Here is a 17,796-nt window from a genome sequence, read left to right on the forward strand (position 1 = left end):
TTCCCAGCTGATGAAGGAACGAGCGATGCCAACAAAAGGGAATTGCACCGTCTGCGTATGACAGGAAAAGAAGAAATGGAGGTGAGTGGAAATCACCAGCCACCTTTCAGCAAATTCTTCTAAGCCCCAGGCTGTGTCAGAAAGCACTGCTTCTTTGGGAGCTGCTTTTCCTGCTGAGAACTGTATGGTAACACAGCTTGACCATGTCACTCTTCTGCAGTGTGCAGGAGTGCAATCATCAAAAATTATTGGTTGAGACACTGGAAAGATGGATACATCTCTTCAAGGAGCAGGAGAAATGATCTTTCTGTTTTGACCATGCTCTAGACACAAAAATCAGCACAGTGGATTGAACTAACTTGAAGATAAGGGTATAAAAGATGAATACAAGTGAAGGGAACTTGCTAGAGGCAGTGAGGAGCATGAAGAGCAGTATCTGCATGGAAGCATCTACCCACAAGTCCCAGGTATGAGGATTGCCACCAGGACAGAAGGGAAGAGTCTCCAAGCTCAGACAAAGGTCTCCAGAGGCATCCACCAGGCGCATGTGAATCAGTAGTACACTCCACTTTGTATGTCTTTAAATAGTTGAGAATCTCTTTGAAACTTAAATAAACACCTGAAGCACACTTTTGAAAAACAAAACTCATGAGTTTAATCTGATCCCATAGCTCAGAGGAGTTACGCTCCCCCTAGCAGGTTCCTAAGTCCTCCCACCCATCCGTGCTCCCCACCCAAACGCGTGGCAACAAGATCAGGACTCAGCATGGACTCTGGAATGCCAAAGTCCAGAGTCCACTCGGGCAGCACCCAGGGAAGAGATGTCCTCTCCCAGTCTTCCCTGCTGCCACAATGGAGGAATGCTAACTCAAAATTCAATTCACAGCAGACTTTGGAATAACTGCAAAACCTTACCAGGGCAAGTGTTACTGAGCTGCATTAGCATTTCAGTGACCAGCACTCAATTTGCAATTGTATCTTTGAATAATTCCATGCAAAAAAAAAAAAAAAAAAAAGGTAAGTTGGGTAAAAATTTATTTTACATACAGACCATTGCAACTTAACTATTATTTGAGACGTTATTTTACCTTTACAGAAAGTGACCGGCTGGTCTGAGATTAACAGAAGTGTAAGCTTGAGAGCTGGGGTTTCAGAATGGAAATCAGATCCTGGGAGAAGAGTCCTTCCACACACCACACAGTGCAGTGAGCAGCTGCAGGTCTTTAACTGCAGGTCAGCTGCACTGAACAGTAATGGAAGCAGATCTCCAGAGTCAGCTCAGACCTTTCTGAAGCTGAACTTGCTGAGAAAGATGATGCCTGCACAGGTACAGATGCATTTCTGACATTCTGTTCAGCTCTCAAACTAGAAACGAATATAGTGAAACAGCACAATCTCTGTAAAGTACAAAACATCAAGTTACAGGGCAGCAGACAGATGGGACAGCAATAATGGGAGGACCCTCCTAAGCCATGTATTCTACATTTAGCGGGTTCCTGGCTGGGTTCATACTATGGCCCTAGTTCAAATGGACTGAGTACAAAAAAAATACTTTGACCAATAATTAATTGTACTGGAAACAAACAGTCTACTAAAAAGCAATTCTTACTCTAGGTGCCAATGAGTCCTTAAAAGCAGGGAGGGGACTGGGGAGCTGCTCTTTGGCAGTGCTGCCAAGATCATTCGCGCTGCTCCATTTTTACTTTGGGAGGTCTCAGGAAGGTCCTGTTCTTCTTTTCTTTCTTGCCCTTTGTATTTGCCTGGAAATTTCTCCAGCTGTCCACACGACCATCCCGACTTTCCTGGAAACAAAAGAGAGGAAGTGGGAGGTTAACAACTTCGAGAGCCAGAGAACATATTTTGCATGTTCGCTTTGAGAGATCAGTATCAATTTGCCCCTTACGCTGCACCCTGGCAGCAAGGACATACAGACACTGAGAAGCCAAAGCAACGGATGCAGCACAGCGGAACCACAAGTGAGTTCATGACACCACTGTAAGCAATATGCTGCTTTCTTGTTTCAAAAGCAAAGAGCTCGGGGTGCGCAGGCCTGATGAGAGTGTACTGAATTCTCCTGAAAAAAAAAAGAAAAAGACTCCTGTAGTGATCAGAAGGACCAACACAATGGAAAATGTGTTACAAAGAGGTGGAAGGACTGGCACGATAGCAAGGTGCGACAAGGGAAGGGAAATAGATCACTCTCCCGGATCAGAAGATTTGGGGTTTGCAGGGAAAGGCTCCCACCAAGCAGGGATCTCCAGACAGAGATCCTTCCTCAGGGGCAGTCAGCCCTTCCATGAGGCCTAAGAGGGGTGCAGCCAGACTCCAGCCCTTCCTGTCACACAGTGAATTGCCTCCACCTGTGCTCCCAGGGCTGACTGGCTCTTTCTTCCAGGTGCTCAATCAGTGGTTCAGGCCCTGACTCCGCAGTTCCCATACAGACTCCCCAAAAACAAAACTTGGGATCCCTAAAGGCTGAAGGGTTCAGGACCGAACAAGTCCAGGGACGACTCACTTCACTGCGTGATCCACACGCTCAAGTCCCTTCTGCACTTCTATCTGTGCCTGTCATACTGATGCTGCACACAGGCTCGGGCTACAGCAGCTGTCCTCCTTGCTCCCACCTTTCCTGTACAGCTGTATGGCAAAGGCCAGTCCCTAGCAATGATCTGCTGATGGGACACAGCGCACTTTCTCAGGAAGTTTGCAGATGACAAAAAATGCAGTACTCCACTGAGACACCAGGTGGTCATGCTGCCATCCAGAGGGACCTTGACAAGCTGGAGAAAGCATCCAGTAAGAACCTAATGAAGTTCAATGAGAAAAGGTGCAAAGTCCTGCCCTTGGGAGAAGAACTCCAGGCATCAGTATATGCTGGAGGTCACCCAGTTGGAAAGGAGTTCTGCAGAGAGGGCCCTGAGGGTCCTGATGGATGCCAAGTTGACCACGAGCAATGCGGCCTTGCCACAGAGGTGGCTGAGGGTATCCCGGGCTGCACTGGGAGCACTGCCAGCAGGCTAAGAGAGGTGATCCTTTCCCTCTGCTCAGCACTGATGAGGTCACACCTGGAGTGTTGCATCAAGTTGCAGGCTTCCCAACAGAAGAGAGAAATCAAGTTATTGCAGAGAGTCCAGCAAAGGGCCTCAAAGATGATATGACTGGAACGTCTCTCCTATGAGAGAAGGTTGAGACACCTGGCTGGGACTGTTAAGCCTAGAGAAGAGAAAGCTCAGCAGGGGTGTCTCATGGTCCTGCACAAATCGCTCTAGTTGGACCTGCTGGAGTAGGGAAGTTCACCTCCAGAGATCCCTTCCAACCTCAATTATTCCATGATAACGCTTTTTTGAGGGATATGGCAACTTCTGTTCTAACCCTCTTGTTTCTTACAATTGGTAGAAGCCATTTTAGCTTGAAATTTCCAGGAAAGCAAATATTGGGTGGGAGGAAAGAGGAGAAAGCGGACATGAAAATTTACTCCTTTTGGGTACATCAAAATATGATTCAGCTCTCAAGGCTGAGCAGCTTCTAGAAACAGCAAACAATGTGAATGACAAAGATATCCCTATGAGGATCCAGCAGTAACTCAGAACACATATAAGGATCAAAAGTACAAGTCCTCAGGGTAAAGAGACAGGAGAGCTGACCAAAGAACATGCAGCATTCAGGCAAGGGCTGGAATCACCAGGAGCTGGTGACCATAGAAGAGTGATGCAGAGGCACAGCACAGGAACATCTCCAGGCCTTATTTTTTTTGTGCATCACACGCTCTCCTTTCAGATACACTGCAAAGGCAGCTACAGAGTCAGTATGCTTTGTTTCCAATCATCTTCTCTTATCAATGGCCACAAGCAGAAATAAGCTTCTTACGCCTGCAATTAGACGATCCATTTTGAACATTAGCACCTAGCTCTGATACTCTCTTTTCATATTGGTGCAGTGGTCACTAGCAAGGCTGGAGAAGACATTTGCAAGTGCAGAGGTTCAGCTGTCTAGGAGCAGCTGAGGACTTGCAGGTACCGAGCTGCAGTATCAATAGCTCCGCAGTTCTCCTTTTTGGTACGCTGTTATTTGCTTGTAATAGTAGTTCACATTTCCTCAGCTTCTGTCCTTCACTGCATCTGTAGAGCAACATCACCCAACTTCTCCAACCACAGTGACCACAGATCACAGAACTTCTGCCAGCAACACTACCAGTGGCATACTTTCCTCTGTCTGGCAACACATGACAAAACTCCACTGTGCACTCAACTCAACAGCATTACACAAATGCAGTCAATTCAGTGTTTTCCAGAACACCCAGCTTCCTGTATCCATATGATATAGCACATGAACAGAGAAACTCTGCTCATTTGAGTATCTGGAAAAATCCCAGCTGTCTGCTTTCCACAGGATGCCAGCCCTGCACACACAACTCTCCCCCAGACACCTTGTTTTATAAAGACCTCTTGAACATAGACTGGGACTAAGGCTGAGGGTAAATGAACAATCTAGCACATCTTTTCAGGAGGTCCTGCACATGGTCACTAAATTCTTTCCTACCCACCCAGCCCTCCATGCCATACAACTTGCCCTCTGGTATGTAATAAAGGAAGAGTTACAGGCTAGATCAGATACTTTGGCAGACTGCAAGTCTGTCACCTAGAATAGCAGCACAACCTCAGAGTCACTTACGATTCTTCTAGACCTTGAATACAGAGTAGAAGGAGCAAAGAGAAGTGGCAATTATTTAGATCTCCAATATTTGCAAGAAACATAGATTCCCTAAGTATTAGCAATCAGTCTGAAAAGTACCAACACAGTTCAAACCAGTTCCAATTCCAATTTCCAACTTGGGCTAAGAATAAGCTGCTGACAGAGCTGAAAAAATACTGCACCTTCATTTATCATACACCTGTTTCTAGAGAAGTGACATCAAAGCTCTATCAGGTTTATGCCAAACCTTTTTACTAAGCATTTATCCAAATTACCTTAGAGCCCCTGCCAACAAAAAGTCTCTCCTTTTTAGAAGCCTTTCCAGCAGCATGGGCAAGAATTGCTGAGGCCCATCCTACGCGTGGCATTCACTAAAGCTGCTGATTACCTCAAAGTTCTTCTGCCATTCTCGTTCTCGTTTAGCCTTCTCCTGTGCTTCAATTTCTTCTTCTCTTTGTCGTTTCCTGGAAGGGAAGCCACAAAGAAGTTGTGAACCACAAGCATCTACATTAAAGAAACACAGTGACACTTTCAAAATGTCTCTGAAAGCTCTTCCGATTTCTTGGCAAACTACAATTCTTATCAGCAGAGATAAATATGCACACCAGTGGCTGCACAGCAAAAAAAAAAAAATTGGTTTCAAAACTGGAGTGAGCAGAGGTGATAGCATGGCACCACTGACAGCACACACACATTTAATCAGGGAGACACGTTCTCTTGTAAAACAAGCTGGAATCCTTCATAACCCTAGTGATAAGTATCTAAAACTGCTCAGGGTACACATTTTGAGAAGTTAATAAACACATGAGCATGTGAGTAAGGATGAGAGGGTTTTTTCCTTAATTTTCATCTAGAGAAGTCCTGCTCTGGAAGTGCATCTACCGTAACTAGTCAGCAACAGGTGATTACACTTAAAGTAGCTCACGATCACACATGCCACGAGGTATTTCTGGCACTTAGTTAAAATTAAAAGTCGATTATTTGCATGCTAATAACACATAAAACCATTTCATTGTTTTTGCTGGCCTCTACAGCGTGTATAGGCATACTAAATACATCGGTGTCTTAAGAATAGGAGGGCAAGTTTCCTATTTCCATTCTTCAAGCACAGACATCTACAATAAATAAAGAACCAGTGGAATCTACATCATTAGAAATATTCAGGCTTCATTTTGACAGGATCCTTGTTAACCAAATCCAAGGCTGTGCTTTCAGCAGGAGGTTGGACCAGATGGCTCCCAAAGGTCAGTTCAAACACACACTTTCCTCAGATTCTCTGATTTCTAATCTTTTCCTAGGAAGTGTGAGGGGCAAAGAAGAGCCCGAGCTGCACAACCAGAATGCTATTTGTACCTTTCGTGCATTTCTTTAGCTTCTCTTTCTTTCCTCTTAATTTCCAGTTCAGCAAAGAGCTTCATTGTCTGCTTGTATACAGCTTGTTTGAACTGTAAAAACACAAATGTGGTCTTAAAACAACGTGCATTAGCACAGTGAGAGAAATCTATTTTACAGAAGAACGTAAGAAGCATAAAAAGAAAGTAAAGCATGTGTGTGCCCACACAGCCTCGTGTCCTGTGCTGAGAGCGGTCAGTAGCAGAGACATAGGAAATGATGTAAACCACTGCTGATTAAATTCTGGCCCTAACGTAACCAGGAAACAACTACTTAATAGCCTACTAATATTTTGTTTTTATTTGCATTCATGAAGCTGTGCCTAAACAGAACTTCATATCAAGCTCTCTTATTTTTTCCACTGAGTTCTGCAATGCCATATTAAAAAAAAGGAAGGTTAAGTGGTCACTGTATAGATGGTGATTTCCCAGACCTTCTTGATGTGTTGTAAGAGTGTAGCCCTGGCTTTCCAGTAGAAAATATCACTATATTTAAAACAAACTTCAATGATAAAGAACAGCAAAAGAGCTTTGAAAATCAATGGAAAATAAGAGTTATGGAGTTACTGGGATGATACCAAGAGAAAAAAAAAACCACTTCATAGGGTGATTATAGTAAGACTAATTAAGTGGGTGTTTGAGAATCATCCACCATTCTCTTACAGCCTTGAATATCGCTTGACTTTTTCAGACTAGATACCAGGTAAGAAGAGCTGAGTTATGTAATAACTTGTAATAAATTATTTGTTGCCAAACAGCAAATCCATCCTCAAATGCCATATGCAAGGAACAGTCCAAACAACCCTTCCTATAAAATGTCCCTAATAGCACATTCTAGACACGCTGCCATGGATTCTATACATGCCTCTGCTGGCAGTAAGAATGCCAAAGTCCCAGCATCCAGAACACAATATAACATTCAATTCAAGAAAGAGTGTGTGACGGACAAGCAATAATGCCTTGCTCCTAGGAGAGAACTTGATATTTTGATCTACATAATATCATATTTCCTCTTTACGCTACAGCCAAACTACTTCCAGAAAGACATGGATGTTACACAATGGATGGTACTTCTACAGTCACTTACAACTTATCCTTCTGTAAGCAAAAGGATTTACAACACTAGAAAATTCTAAGAAATGTTTGCATCCTGGCTTTGATTCTTATTTCTCAAAATACATTCTGTACTCCCCTGCCACCCCGAAGCATACAACTTACAACTTCAGGATCATCTTCTTCTACATTGGGAGGTTTTCCATCCTTCTTCAGCTGCTTCTTTTTTTCTTTCACCTACAGATTAAGAACAAAAGTAAGAGTCTTTATATGGCTTCCCTGCCTGGATCTAAGTAGTACTGTGTTCTGTTTGAAGAACTTTGGATGATTAAGACCTTGATTTAGATCTATGTTTTATTTTACATCTTAGTCTCCTGGCCTTCAGCCCAAATATACACACACGATCACAGTCATGTGAACTGTAGTCATTAAAAATGAAATCTTAGATATTATTCATCCAACATAATCCCCTACTTTTTTTTGTTTGTTAGTTTGTTTTTAAGGTACATTTATATCCAACACGTACCATCCAAACTAGCAGGAAGTTTATTTTGCATTGCAGTACTTGAAATACTAACAATAACAAGCAGAACATAAAGTGTTCCTTGATTTACAGCATCTGAGTTCTCCCATGTCAGCTTATTACATACAGTCTGCTCATATTGCTCAACTAACTTCACGACCATTGCAATCCAAGCTCCTTTCCTTATCTTATAGGTCATTTTCCCCAAAACTTCCCAGTCTCCAGCTTTCACTACCTATTTTCTTCCACCTACACATATCTGAACTGCATCGTTCATTCACAGACTCGAAAAAAAATATTTAGGTCAGATCTTGTGGTTTGACCTAATTATTTCAGGTACTGAATTTCACTGAATTATCCTGCACTGAGCTCAAATGCAGTCTTGGACAAAGCAGCCTTTCATGCCTTGAGAAGCTCGGACTTTATTTGCACAGCTGCATCATAAGTTTTGCTCAGTTCACCTTTTAATGACCTAAACAGGCAGAAGATATACAAAAACAATACTCACAGTATGTTCCACATATTCTTTTCCTGCCTGTATCACATCCAAGGCCCTCTTCTTTTGCTCCTGATCCAGCAGCAACTTGTAGGCTTTATCTACAGCTAACAAAAAGCACCAACATTGATAGCATCAGCAGTCACATTCATAAGGCATCACAAGATTGCTGCTTAGTAGGGTTTTGGGGTGTTTTATGCATTTGTTTGGCTTTTTTCCAATACATCTAAGTAAGTGATACCATGATCAGTCAAATGAGATTTGGGGTATGGTACTGTCAGAGACTGTCAGACACCTCTGGACTTTGTAGGGTTAAAGCACCAATCCTACCAAGTGATTTAGTTACAAGGTATAAGGTTAAGCATAAGGTTGGCAACGCCTCATGGTAAGGCAAAGCATACTTCTGAAACCATTTTATTTCTGTTGTATAGTCTTGAATAAAATCTAATGCAGAGAATAAACAGTTTTTTCTTGAACTATCCTGAAACCCAATGGATGAGTTTGTCCTACTGCAAACTAACAATACCATTACTGCCACCTAGCGAAAGTCTGCTGCTGAAATGCCTACCCACATATCTGCTCCTCCCTCATATAAAACACCTCTGCAGCAGTTCTGTCCTTTGGTGGGGACCCAGACCTTAGAAGCATTGAAAACAGTTACAGAACAACAGCAGTCCAACTGCTATCACGCTCAGAAAAGGGTGAGAGTCAGCAGCAGAGACTTACCTTCAAATGCCTTCTGGGCTCTATCTGCATCATCTTGATTTTTGTCTGGGTGCACCAATATTGACAGCTGCAAGAGAAAGAATCTTGCCTTCAAGATCTTTCTACAAAGAAAAGACTACTTCCATGGCTTCTGTGAAGAGAGAAAATCTCAGACGGGAGGAATCAGAGGGGATCACATCCCTTTGTATACAGGCAAATCAGCTCACAGCGTGGTAGAGTAAACATCAGTAAAGGTTGATAAAGGTTTCTAACTGAAAATCAGGTCCAACTTCTGTAGCAAAAAGGCCAAGAAAAGTTGCAGTTTGTGCTATACAGAGCCATACAAACACCTTTCAGCTGCAGTAGCCTAGGGCTCATACAAACCACTTGTTCGCACCAGTTTTGTACCCTTGGTCTTCAAAAGAAACGAATCTACAAAGACCATCCTCATCCTAATCCATAGCTTACCTCTTATTCTACATCTCCCCAGAAGTCCCCCAGGATCTCTAAAGTTATTCAAATATTAAACTACTTAAAAGGATGGGTACATGTTTTCCTTAGGCTCCTTTACTGAAAGTTAAGGAAACGTCTTCTTGCAGTCTCTGTAGAGCAGTCAGGACACTGATCACTACCATCTTTAGGACAGCCCTAAATCAACAACAAAGCCCATGTTCTCTATTTTCCCCCTTCAAAGGATGAGAACACTCTTCCGAAGTTTCTCCATACAGCACTCTTTTTTTGTACCTTTTGTCATTGTTAGACAGACTCTCTAGTTTACCTACATCTTTCCGACTATGATGCTCGAAAGCAGTGCCAGCGCACTGGTGAACACAAAATATTCACGTCCTGACCTCTACCCATGACACTTGCTGATTCATTGAAGAAAAGGTTTTCCTCCTGCCCCCAAGAACAGCACAGTGCTGATTTACCCTGTGACTTGCAGTAACCAGTATCTTTTTTCTTCTATTCGCTGTTCCACATTCTGCAATTAGGCACTCGATTTCTTCAACAAATTCGATTTCTTCTTCACACACTGATTTCATTCCATCACACTGATTTCAAAACACTTCCCTGCAGCATTCCATTAGCATAAAGCTAAGACAGCCTCTGTTCATTAATATGCAAAATTGAGAATGCACCAACAGACTGAATTCCCCACAAATGAGTATAGCTCCTGCCATCACCTCAGCAATAATGCTCTTTCGATAGGACAAGAGAGCTGCTAGCTGTCTAAAACCAGATCTTCATGTCTGCAGCACGAATTCAGATGGCAAGATGCAGCCCTCTGAAAATTCCATCTTTGGAATTTTGGGCAGTGCACGCATTTCGAACTGCATGCACTGCCCAAAACTTCAGATTTCTTCTGCAGATTTGGCAGTAGAATAAGTCTGGGATAATGTTTCCTGTGCTGCATGGAGCAGCGAAGAACAGCCACTGAGCAGGGCTGCTGCTCTCTCAGGTAGCCCAACCACAAAAAAATCATCAGTGAAATTCTTAAAGAAATCTCAAAGATATCTACTTCTGGATCAAAGACTACGTATTTAAGAAAAATACATTTTCTCAGATCTTAAAATTTCTGTCAAGTGTTGACATTCTCTTTGGACTAAACTTCAATACACTGTTTATATGTGGGCATTTCAGTTCACATTAGCTCAGTCGCACATTTTACAAAGAAGCATACCATGCATGGACCAGGCATCCTTCTGCAGCTTTCCCCTTGTGGATACAAAGATTGTTCTACACATTCCTTCACAAAACAGCTACTTGTCTACCCAGACACAACTCTTCTACCACTTTCCCCATTCCCAAGCACAGCTGCACAATCTCAGCAGAGCTTCTACTTTCCTTTCAGAAGCTTCAAAGGCAAAAGTCAAATACCTGCCGGAACCTTTTCTTTATTTCTTCATCTGTGGCTTCAGGATCCATTTGCAGAACCTAAAAAAAGACCACGACAACAGAGCAAACTCAATGATAAGCCCCACGTTTCAGGTTCCTGGCAGCAAGCTCTAAATACTTGGTTCATTATCATACAGGCACAACATCAGAAAGCTCACCCCAAGGGGGAGCCGCTTCAGGATATGAGTTTTCACCTTGTAAAACAGAAACATTTTAATGGATACCATATTTGGGACATTCTACTTTTAGCAATGCTACGTTTCTTTGATTATGCCAGAGCCCTTTCCACACTCTAATCTTGTATAGACAGCTGCCATCCCTAAATAGCCACCTTTGGTCTAAACCTTCAACCAAATCCATTACTTAGTTTAACAGAAATAGAAGCACATCGTGGCTTTGGAACACTGTCAGACAATTTGTAACTGAGAACGGTGGGCAAGAAACACACTGTTTCATAAGAATGTATTGATTTTGTCTTCCACCTTTCGAAAGATGGAAGAGTTTTACTGTTTGGCTTCCACAAACAAGCTTACAACTCATTGTTCTTTAGGGATGCAGCAAACTCACAAAAAAAAGTTTAGGAACTGTTCTATGAATCAATTTACTGAACAGAAGCACTAAGTAACAGCTGCATTTGCTCAGCGCAGATACGCACTGGTCTGACACTAAGAATCTGTAAATACAAAACACTTTCACAGAAAAGCTACAGTCCACTTTTAAATGGCTTCTGTAATTTGCTCTCCAAGTCGAGTATTGAGATGTACACAGAACCAAACACTGCAAAGGCAATCTCCTGACTGACCAGCCTTAAATTAGGGCTATGAAAAGCACCTGAGTCTATTAAAAAAACAGCCAGGGATGACATCAGGAAGGAACTATCATTCAGTGGATGAGAAACAGAGTGTGAGCCAGCAATGTGTGCTCACAGCCCTGACAGCTGCATCAGAAGAACTGTAGCTAACAGGCCAAAGGAAGCGATTACTCCCAACTACAGTGCTGCAGTCGGCTCTGAGGCCTCAGCATAAGGACACAGACCTGCTGGGGCAGGTCCAGATGAAGCCATGAGGATGCTCACAGGGCTGAAACACCTCTCCTGTGAAAAGAGGCTGAGGGAGATGGGGTTGTTCAGCCTTGAGAAGAGAACGCTGTGAGAGACCTCATTTAGACCTTCCATTAGAATCATAGAATTAGCTAGGTTGGAAAAGACCTACAAGATCACCTAGTCCAACCATCCACCTACCAACAATAACCCCACTAAACCACGTCTCTCAATACAACATCTAAACGTTTCTTGAACACCTCCAGGGACGGTGACTCCACCACCTCCCTGGGCAGCCCATTCCAGCACCTGACCACTCTTTCAGAAAAGTAGTATTTCCTAATGTCCAGCCCAAATCTCCCCCGGTGCAACTTGAAGCCATTCCCCCTCGTCCTGTCACTAGTTACAAGAGAGAAGAGGCCGACCCCCAGCTCACTACAACCTCCCTTCAGGTAGTTATAGAGAGCGATGAGGTCTCCCCTGAGCCTCCTCTTCTCCAGACTGAACAATCCCAGCTCCCTCAGCCGCTCCTCATCAGCCCTGTGCTCCAGACCCCTCACCAGCTTCATTGCCCTCCTCTGAACACGCTCCAGGGCCTCAATGTCTTTCTTGCAGTGAGGGGCAAGAAAGCTGGGGACGGACTCTTTCTCAGGGAGTATAGCGATATGACAAGGGGTAACAGCTTTAAATTGAAAGAGGGGAAGACTCAATTAGATATTTGGAAGAAATTCTTCCTCATGGGGCAGTGAGACCCTGGCACAGGATGCCCCAACCCTGAGGGTTCTCACAACTACGCAGCATGGGGCCCTAGGCAGCTTGATCTGGCAGGGGACAACCAGCCCATGTGTTGCATTAAAGGGCAGTACAATTTGGCAGAAAATAAATCCCCTTGCATTTCAGCCTGTCCTGAGATATCAGAGGGGCTGGGGACAGCTGAGCTTAGATTCGGAGTGATGCCCAAACCACTGCTTAAGTACTAACACGATTAAGGATTCATAAATAGTGCACTGCCCAATTCACCTAGCAGCATCCAAATGGGTTTCATGACCACTCAAAGAATTTGGGCCATGCCCAGACTAAGAACTCTCACGGCCAGATTAGTGAATTGTGCAGTTTATTAAAGCAACAGATTACAGGTTCTTTTGGATTGCTGGTGATAAACACATGGTCTGCAAAGTATGAGAGGTTAACCAAGAACATGAATAACAGAAATTACTGTTTTTCCCAGGGAAGCACTCAGCATTACTGAGTGTGCAAATCTTACCCAAGAGGCATCCCTATGGAGGGGAAGAGTGGCTCAGTCTGTCGACAGAACCCACAAGTAAAAGATGGCCCACGTCTGACATCCTGCCTCTCTGAAGCCATTTTTATGTTATTTCTTATTTTACAGGTGGAGCTTGAGGGACTTCAGTTATACATACTTTCATTTATGATTGGTGTAAAATTATCTCACCTTGCTTTTAAAGGTATAGGCTAAAAAAAAAAAATCAGAGCGCTTGCTCAGTGAGGAGCGGCTGCACCACAGGGGGAAGTAGCTTTTAGGATGGAGATGTGTTTTGGCATTACAACGTGTGTATAATGAGCAAAGTTCACAGCGTTTTGTCAGAAAGTGATGGCAGACTTTTGGCCTAGGGGCTGCAGGTAAGCAGTTTGGCACCACCAAGTCGCCATCCCAGCACTGTTCTTCTTCATGTCAGGTTCTTCTGATGCTGCCAGCATCTAAAGTTGCCCAGGGAACTACTACTACAGAGTCTGTACTCTGCTCCACCCTCCGTGCCATCTAATGGACTCCCTGCATACCAGCTGCACTCCGCATTTGGACCCCTGTGAGCAACACGGTACCTCAGTTTGCAAGCCACCTACAGCAATCATTCCACACCATGGCAGAAGGTTGGAACTGAGTGGGCTTTAAGGTCCCTTCCGACCCAAGCCAACCTGTGACTATATGAATACCCAGAAGAACACCACAATACGTTCTCTTCACTGTTTTCAAGATTTTAACTGATTGCAATCGGAACAATACAATACAATGCACAGTGGAGTTATCTATTTCCCAGAGGCTCCTCCAGGATTGCTCTCTGGTATGAGATGTGAGAGTCCCTCTGTTCTTCTATGCACAAAAGTTCAGTGGGACGAACATACAGAATAAAGGACACAATCAGAAATGCTCAGTCAACAGTGGTCAGAAGAGAACCGGACAGCATGCCACCTGTTACGTTATTGTTCAGAAAGAACTAAGTATTAATCTGGCAAATCTCCCAGTGCTCTTAAACAAGAGAAGTATGCCAACAGAATACAGTTTCTTCCTGTCAGAAAGAGAGCAAGCACACATTTACCATCCTTCTGTCTCCTGCACTGTAATCCATGTTTAGAAATGTGTACTTTTGTGAGGATTGGCCTCTTTACTGAAAGAAATACTCAGTAAATCTAGAATTTGGTGTGCTAAGTCAGATAGAAGAGTATGTTCAGACTAACCTCAAAAGGATTCAAGTTGAAGTAGGAAGATCCAGGTCGGGTCAGCCTGTCAATTTGGTTTTTTGATGTTAAAACAGAGTCTCGTTTTTCAATTTGCTTTACCTAGAGAACAAAAGACACCCTTATTAACCAACCACAACAACATGCTTACCTGCTTCCCCATGTGATAGCTACACCAACGGTTATCATTCTGTGCTATATAACTCACAACACCTCTTGCTCATCCCAAGCTTGTAGTTACTCAAGCATTAGCAGGGCATATTTTTCAGCATTTTCTACAGCATGACAGTACTTTCAGCATCGCCTTTTAGCTATAAAGAATCTAGAAAACACTTGTGCCTTTGTCTTCCACGGCTTGCTCAGCAACTGTGCCTTTTTGCCCTCACTTCACTCCCACACTCTACCAGTACCGTCATCCCGATACCTTGGATACCAGCAGCACGATGCTTTTAACCCATTCAGAGAGCCCAGTGAACACCATCACACCACTGCGAGCAAGCAGATACACTGCACTCCGACCGTTCATTTTTTCAGCCAGTGCAGTTTACTGTAAGACGTTCAACCAAACCAAGCCTCGTATTTGCATTCACTATTCACCTTTAGCGAAAGGAACACGCAGCCATTCGATCAGCAGGGCTCAGTTAATAAACCCGAGCCGCCCACAGCCTGAGCGATGCAGAGCGACAGCGCGGGGCCCCCTCCAGCTCCCCCGGAGACAGCCCGGCCGCACAGTAACAGCAGCGCAGCAACGGGCCGCGCTCAGAGCTGACAGCGCAGCTCACGGTCTCCGGAAATTAATCGAACCGGGCAGGAAGGGCAGAACGCAGAGCCCCCCGGGAGGCGCAGAGCCCCGCAGCCCCCGTGAGGATCCAGGGCCCTCCCGGCCGGGCCCCTCCGCGCTGCCCGCCCCCAGACAGGCTCCGCTCCGCCCGCCAGGCCCCAGCGCTGCCGGGGGAGGCCGCGGCCAGCCGGCAGCGGACGGACGGAGCCCAGGAGAGCGGGGCCGGGCTCGCGCCCCCGCCGCCGCCGCGCTCGGCCGCCGGTACCTCGCTGTAGAAGGTGAGGAACGCCTCCTCGGCGGCGCCCCCCGCCCCACGCTCCTCCGGAGCCGCCATCGCCAGCACCGCGTGACGCTCCACGCACGCGCGAGCGCGACGCTGAGGCCGACAAGGAGGGCGGCGCCCCCGCCACGTGACCGCCGCGGCGCGTCATGGTAACGGGGGGCGGAGAGGGGGCCGGAGCGCACGCGCGGTCGGGCCCGTCCCGCTCGGCCGGGTTGGGCGCGGTGCCGGCCCCGCCCCTCGCGTCTCGTCCGCGCGGCGCTCCAAGGGCAGGCGGACATGGCGGCCGTGTTGGCGCTGCGGGGCGGCCTGCGCGGGGCCCTCCTGGCACAGCAGCAGCAGCGCGCCTGGAGTTCGGGGTCGGGCGCCGACCAGGTGCGCGCGGGGCGGTGAGGCGTAGGCCCGCGGGGCGGGGGCGTGGCGCGGCACGGCGCTCACCGCCTCGTTTCCCCGCAGCTCGGCGAGCTGGGCAAAGGCGCCGGGAAGGGCGGCGGCGGCGGCGGCTCCATCCGCGAGGCCGGAGGGGCGTTCGGCAAGAAGCAGGCGGCCGAGGAGGAGCGCTACTTCAGGTGAGCGGTGGGGCCTCGCTCTCAGCCTCCGGTCCGGAGCTCCGCGAGGCCGCCGCCCCCCAGCGGGACCCCGTGCGCGGTAACCGGTGCCGGGCCCACCCCGCGCTGTGCTCTGTCGTAGGGAGAAGGAGCGGGAGCAGCTGGCGGCCTTAAGGAGACACCACGAGGAGGAGATCGATCACCACAAGAAGGAGATCGAGCGGCTGCAGAAGGAGATCGAGCGCCACAAGCACAAGATCAAGAAGCTGAAGGATGATGACTAAGCCGCTGCTGGATGTTGTTTGCCTCGCGTGGCCGGTGGTGTAAAACAGCCGTGCAGACTGTATGCTTTGGCCAAAGTTATCCAGATGTGTCCTATTATACTATGGTCGGCAGCAATGTCAAATAAACTGCTCGGTGTCTCTCTTCTGTTCAGTAGCTGTTTAATGAGGGAGGGGGGGAGGTCTGCTGTCTGGTTGTAAGCGTCATTGTTCTTCCAAAACAAAGAGGCGGTCCTGTATAGAACGTCACTGCTTTCTGTAAGGTTTTTTTGGTTTTTTTTTTGAAAGAAATGTTCATCGGTGCTCAGCGTGCTGGCTTCCCAGATGAAGATGCAGGAAAAGGGTGGGGGGAGGAGGGGGTGATCGGCTAAAAAATGGTGACTGAGAGAGTGCTGTTCGCACATGGAACTGCTCTGAGAAACCACCCGCTGCTGGGAGTGTCTCAACATGCGGTTCTGTCAATGCACTCAGAAATTAGTGCCATAAACAGAGAGAAAAGCCCCATGCTACATCCCAGTGAGTCGGCTCGTGGTTGTGCAAAAGCAGCTGGGAGCAGCCTGACTCATCTGTGGATGTTGTTTTCTCTAAAAGCTTTTTTGCCCAATGGTGGTTTTCTCTGTTTCCCATTCTGGTGTTCTTTATCCAAGTCTCTTCCAAAAAGGGTAGACTTAGTTGAATTTTGTACAGGTTTGGTCACTTCTGAGATTCTGGTACAAGAAGACCGCAATAGCAGGTACAGCGTGATAGCTGCTGAAATGGTGTAACACTGAGCCCCGGGAAGAAGTGGGATGTATACAATAAGAATGGACAGATAAACAAGCTGGCTTTTCTTCCACACCTTTGCTGCCTTGCCTGTTACATTTGCCCAGGCAGGCTTGTAGCTTCCACCACTGATAGAAAGCCACCCTGCGCTGAAGTTTGTCAAACTGTGGAGTGTGGCGATGAAGCTGGACTGGGCACTGTGTGTGTGGAGCTGTCAGTTCTGAAACAGCAGGAGGCAAAGCAGAGCCTGCCATACAGATGGTGCTTTGAGAAGGGAGCAGCTATCTGTCGGACAGTGTCACAGTTTCTCTGGTGGTAACTGGTACACCCCCAGTCAGCTGTTCTCCCATTGAGTTGCTTTCACCAGGAGAACGTTGTTTCCAGAGTGAATGATGGTAGAGTCCGTGCCTTTAAACTCCTGTTTAGTGAAAGTACAATCCAGCTGTCTGGGAGGTACTTTATTTTCAATTGGGGCAGATTAACCTGAGCCTGAAAAGCATTCATATCTTCCCCGTTCCCCATCTCCCTAGCAAAATGGAACTAATGGTAAGCAGTGTACTTATCAGCCTCAATTTTTACTCCTTTCCTTCTGTATCTGTGAACTCGTTGGCTTTCCTCACAGGCTGTGGAGTCACTAGTACAAGTGCAGAACAATTTCTTAGCATTGTAGCTACAGTGGACTACGGAATAGCTGAAAAAAGCACAAGGACAGAATTATACTTTGAAATCTGAGCACATTCCACTTGACATCCCCCAACAAGTGAAGCCTGTGAATTGTGCCAGTTCTAGTGCAAGAGATGTGTCGGAGGTGTGGTATGAAGCACTACGTGGGATCATTTGGATGGTCTGGATTCATTGCTGTTTTACCACTGAA

At 46.1% G+C, this 17,796-nt stretch overlaps 2 protein-coding genes across 2 annotated transcripts; one reads left to right on the plus strand and one right to left on the minus strand.

Annotated features, from left to right (window-relative positions):
• On the minus strand, positions 1,019 to 15,471 carry DNAJC8 (DnaJ heat shock protein family (Hsp40) member C8). The gene is made up of 9 exons (XM_021375153.1): positions 15,317 to 15,471; positions 14,271 to 14,372; positions 10,739 to 10,795; positions 8,882 to 8,948; positions 8,168 to 8,262; positions 7,302 to 7,373; positions 6,046 to 6,137; positions 5,081 to 5,156; positions 1,019 to 1,802 (listed from the first exon to the last, which is right to left on the minus strand). The coding sequence occupies exons 1-9, from the start codon at positions 15,383 to 15,385 to the stop codon at positions 1,680 to 1,682; spliced, it is 753 nt and encodes a 250-aa protein (XP_021230828.1). The 5' UTR covers positions 15,386 to 15,471; the 3' UTR covers positions 1,019 to 1,679.
• Positions 15,491 to 16,308, plus strand: ATPIF1 (ATPase inhibitory factor 1; the record flags this gene model as incomplete). Its single annotated transcript, XM_021375709.1, has 3 exons — positions 15,491 to 15,706; positions 15,788 to 15,900; positions 16,022 to 16,308. Coding segments are annotated over 3 exons (471 nt in total), but the record flags the coding sequence as incomplete, so codon positions are not given.

This window comes from Numida meleagris, chromosome 22, assembly GCF_002078875.1.
Source record: "Numida meleagris isolate 19003 breed g44 Domestic line chromosome 22, NumMel1.0, whole genome shotgun sequence".
NCBI classification, from domain to species: Eukaryota; Metazoa; Chordata; class Aves; order Galliformes; family Numididae; genus Numida; species Numida meleagris.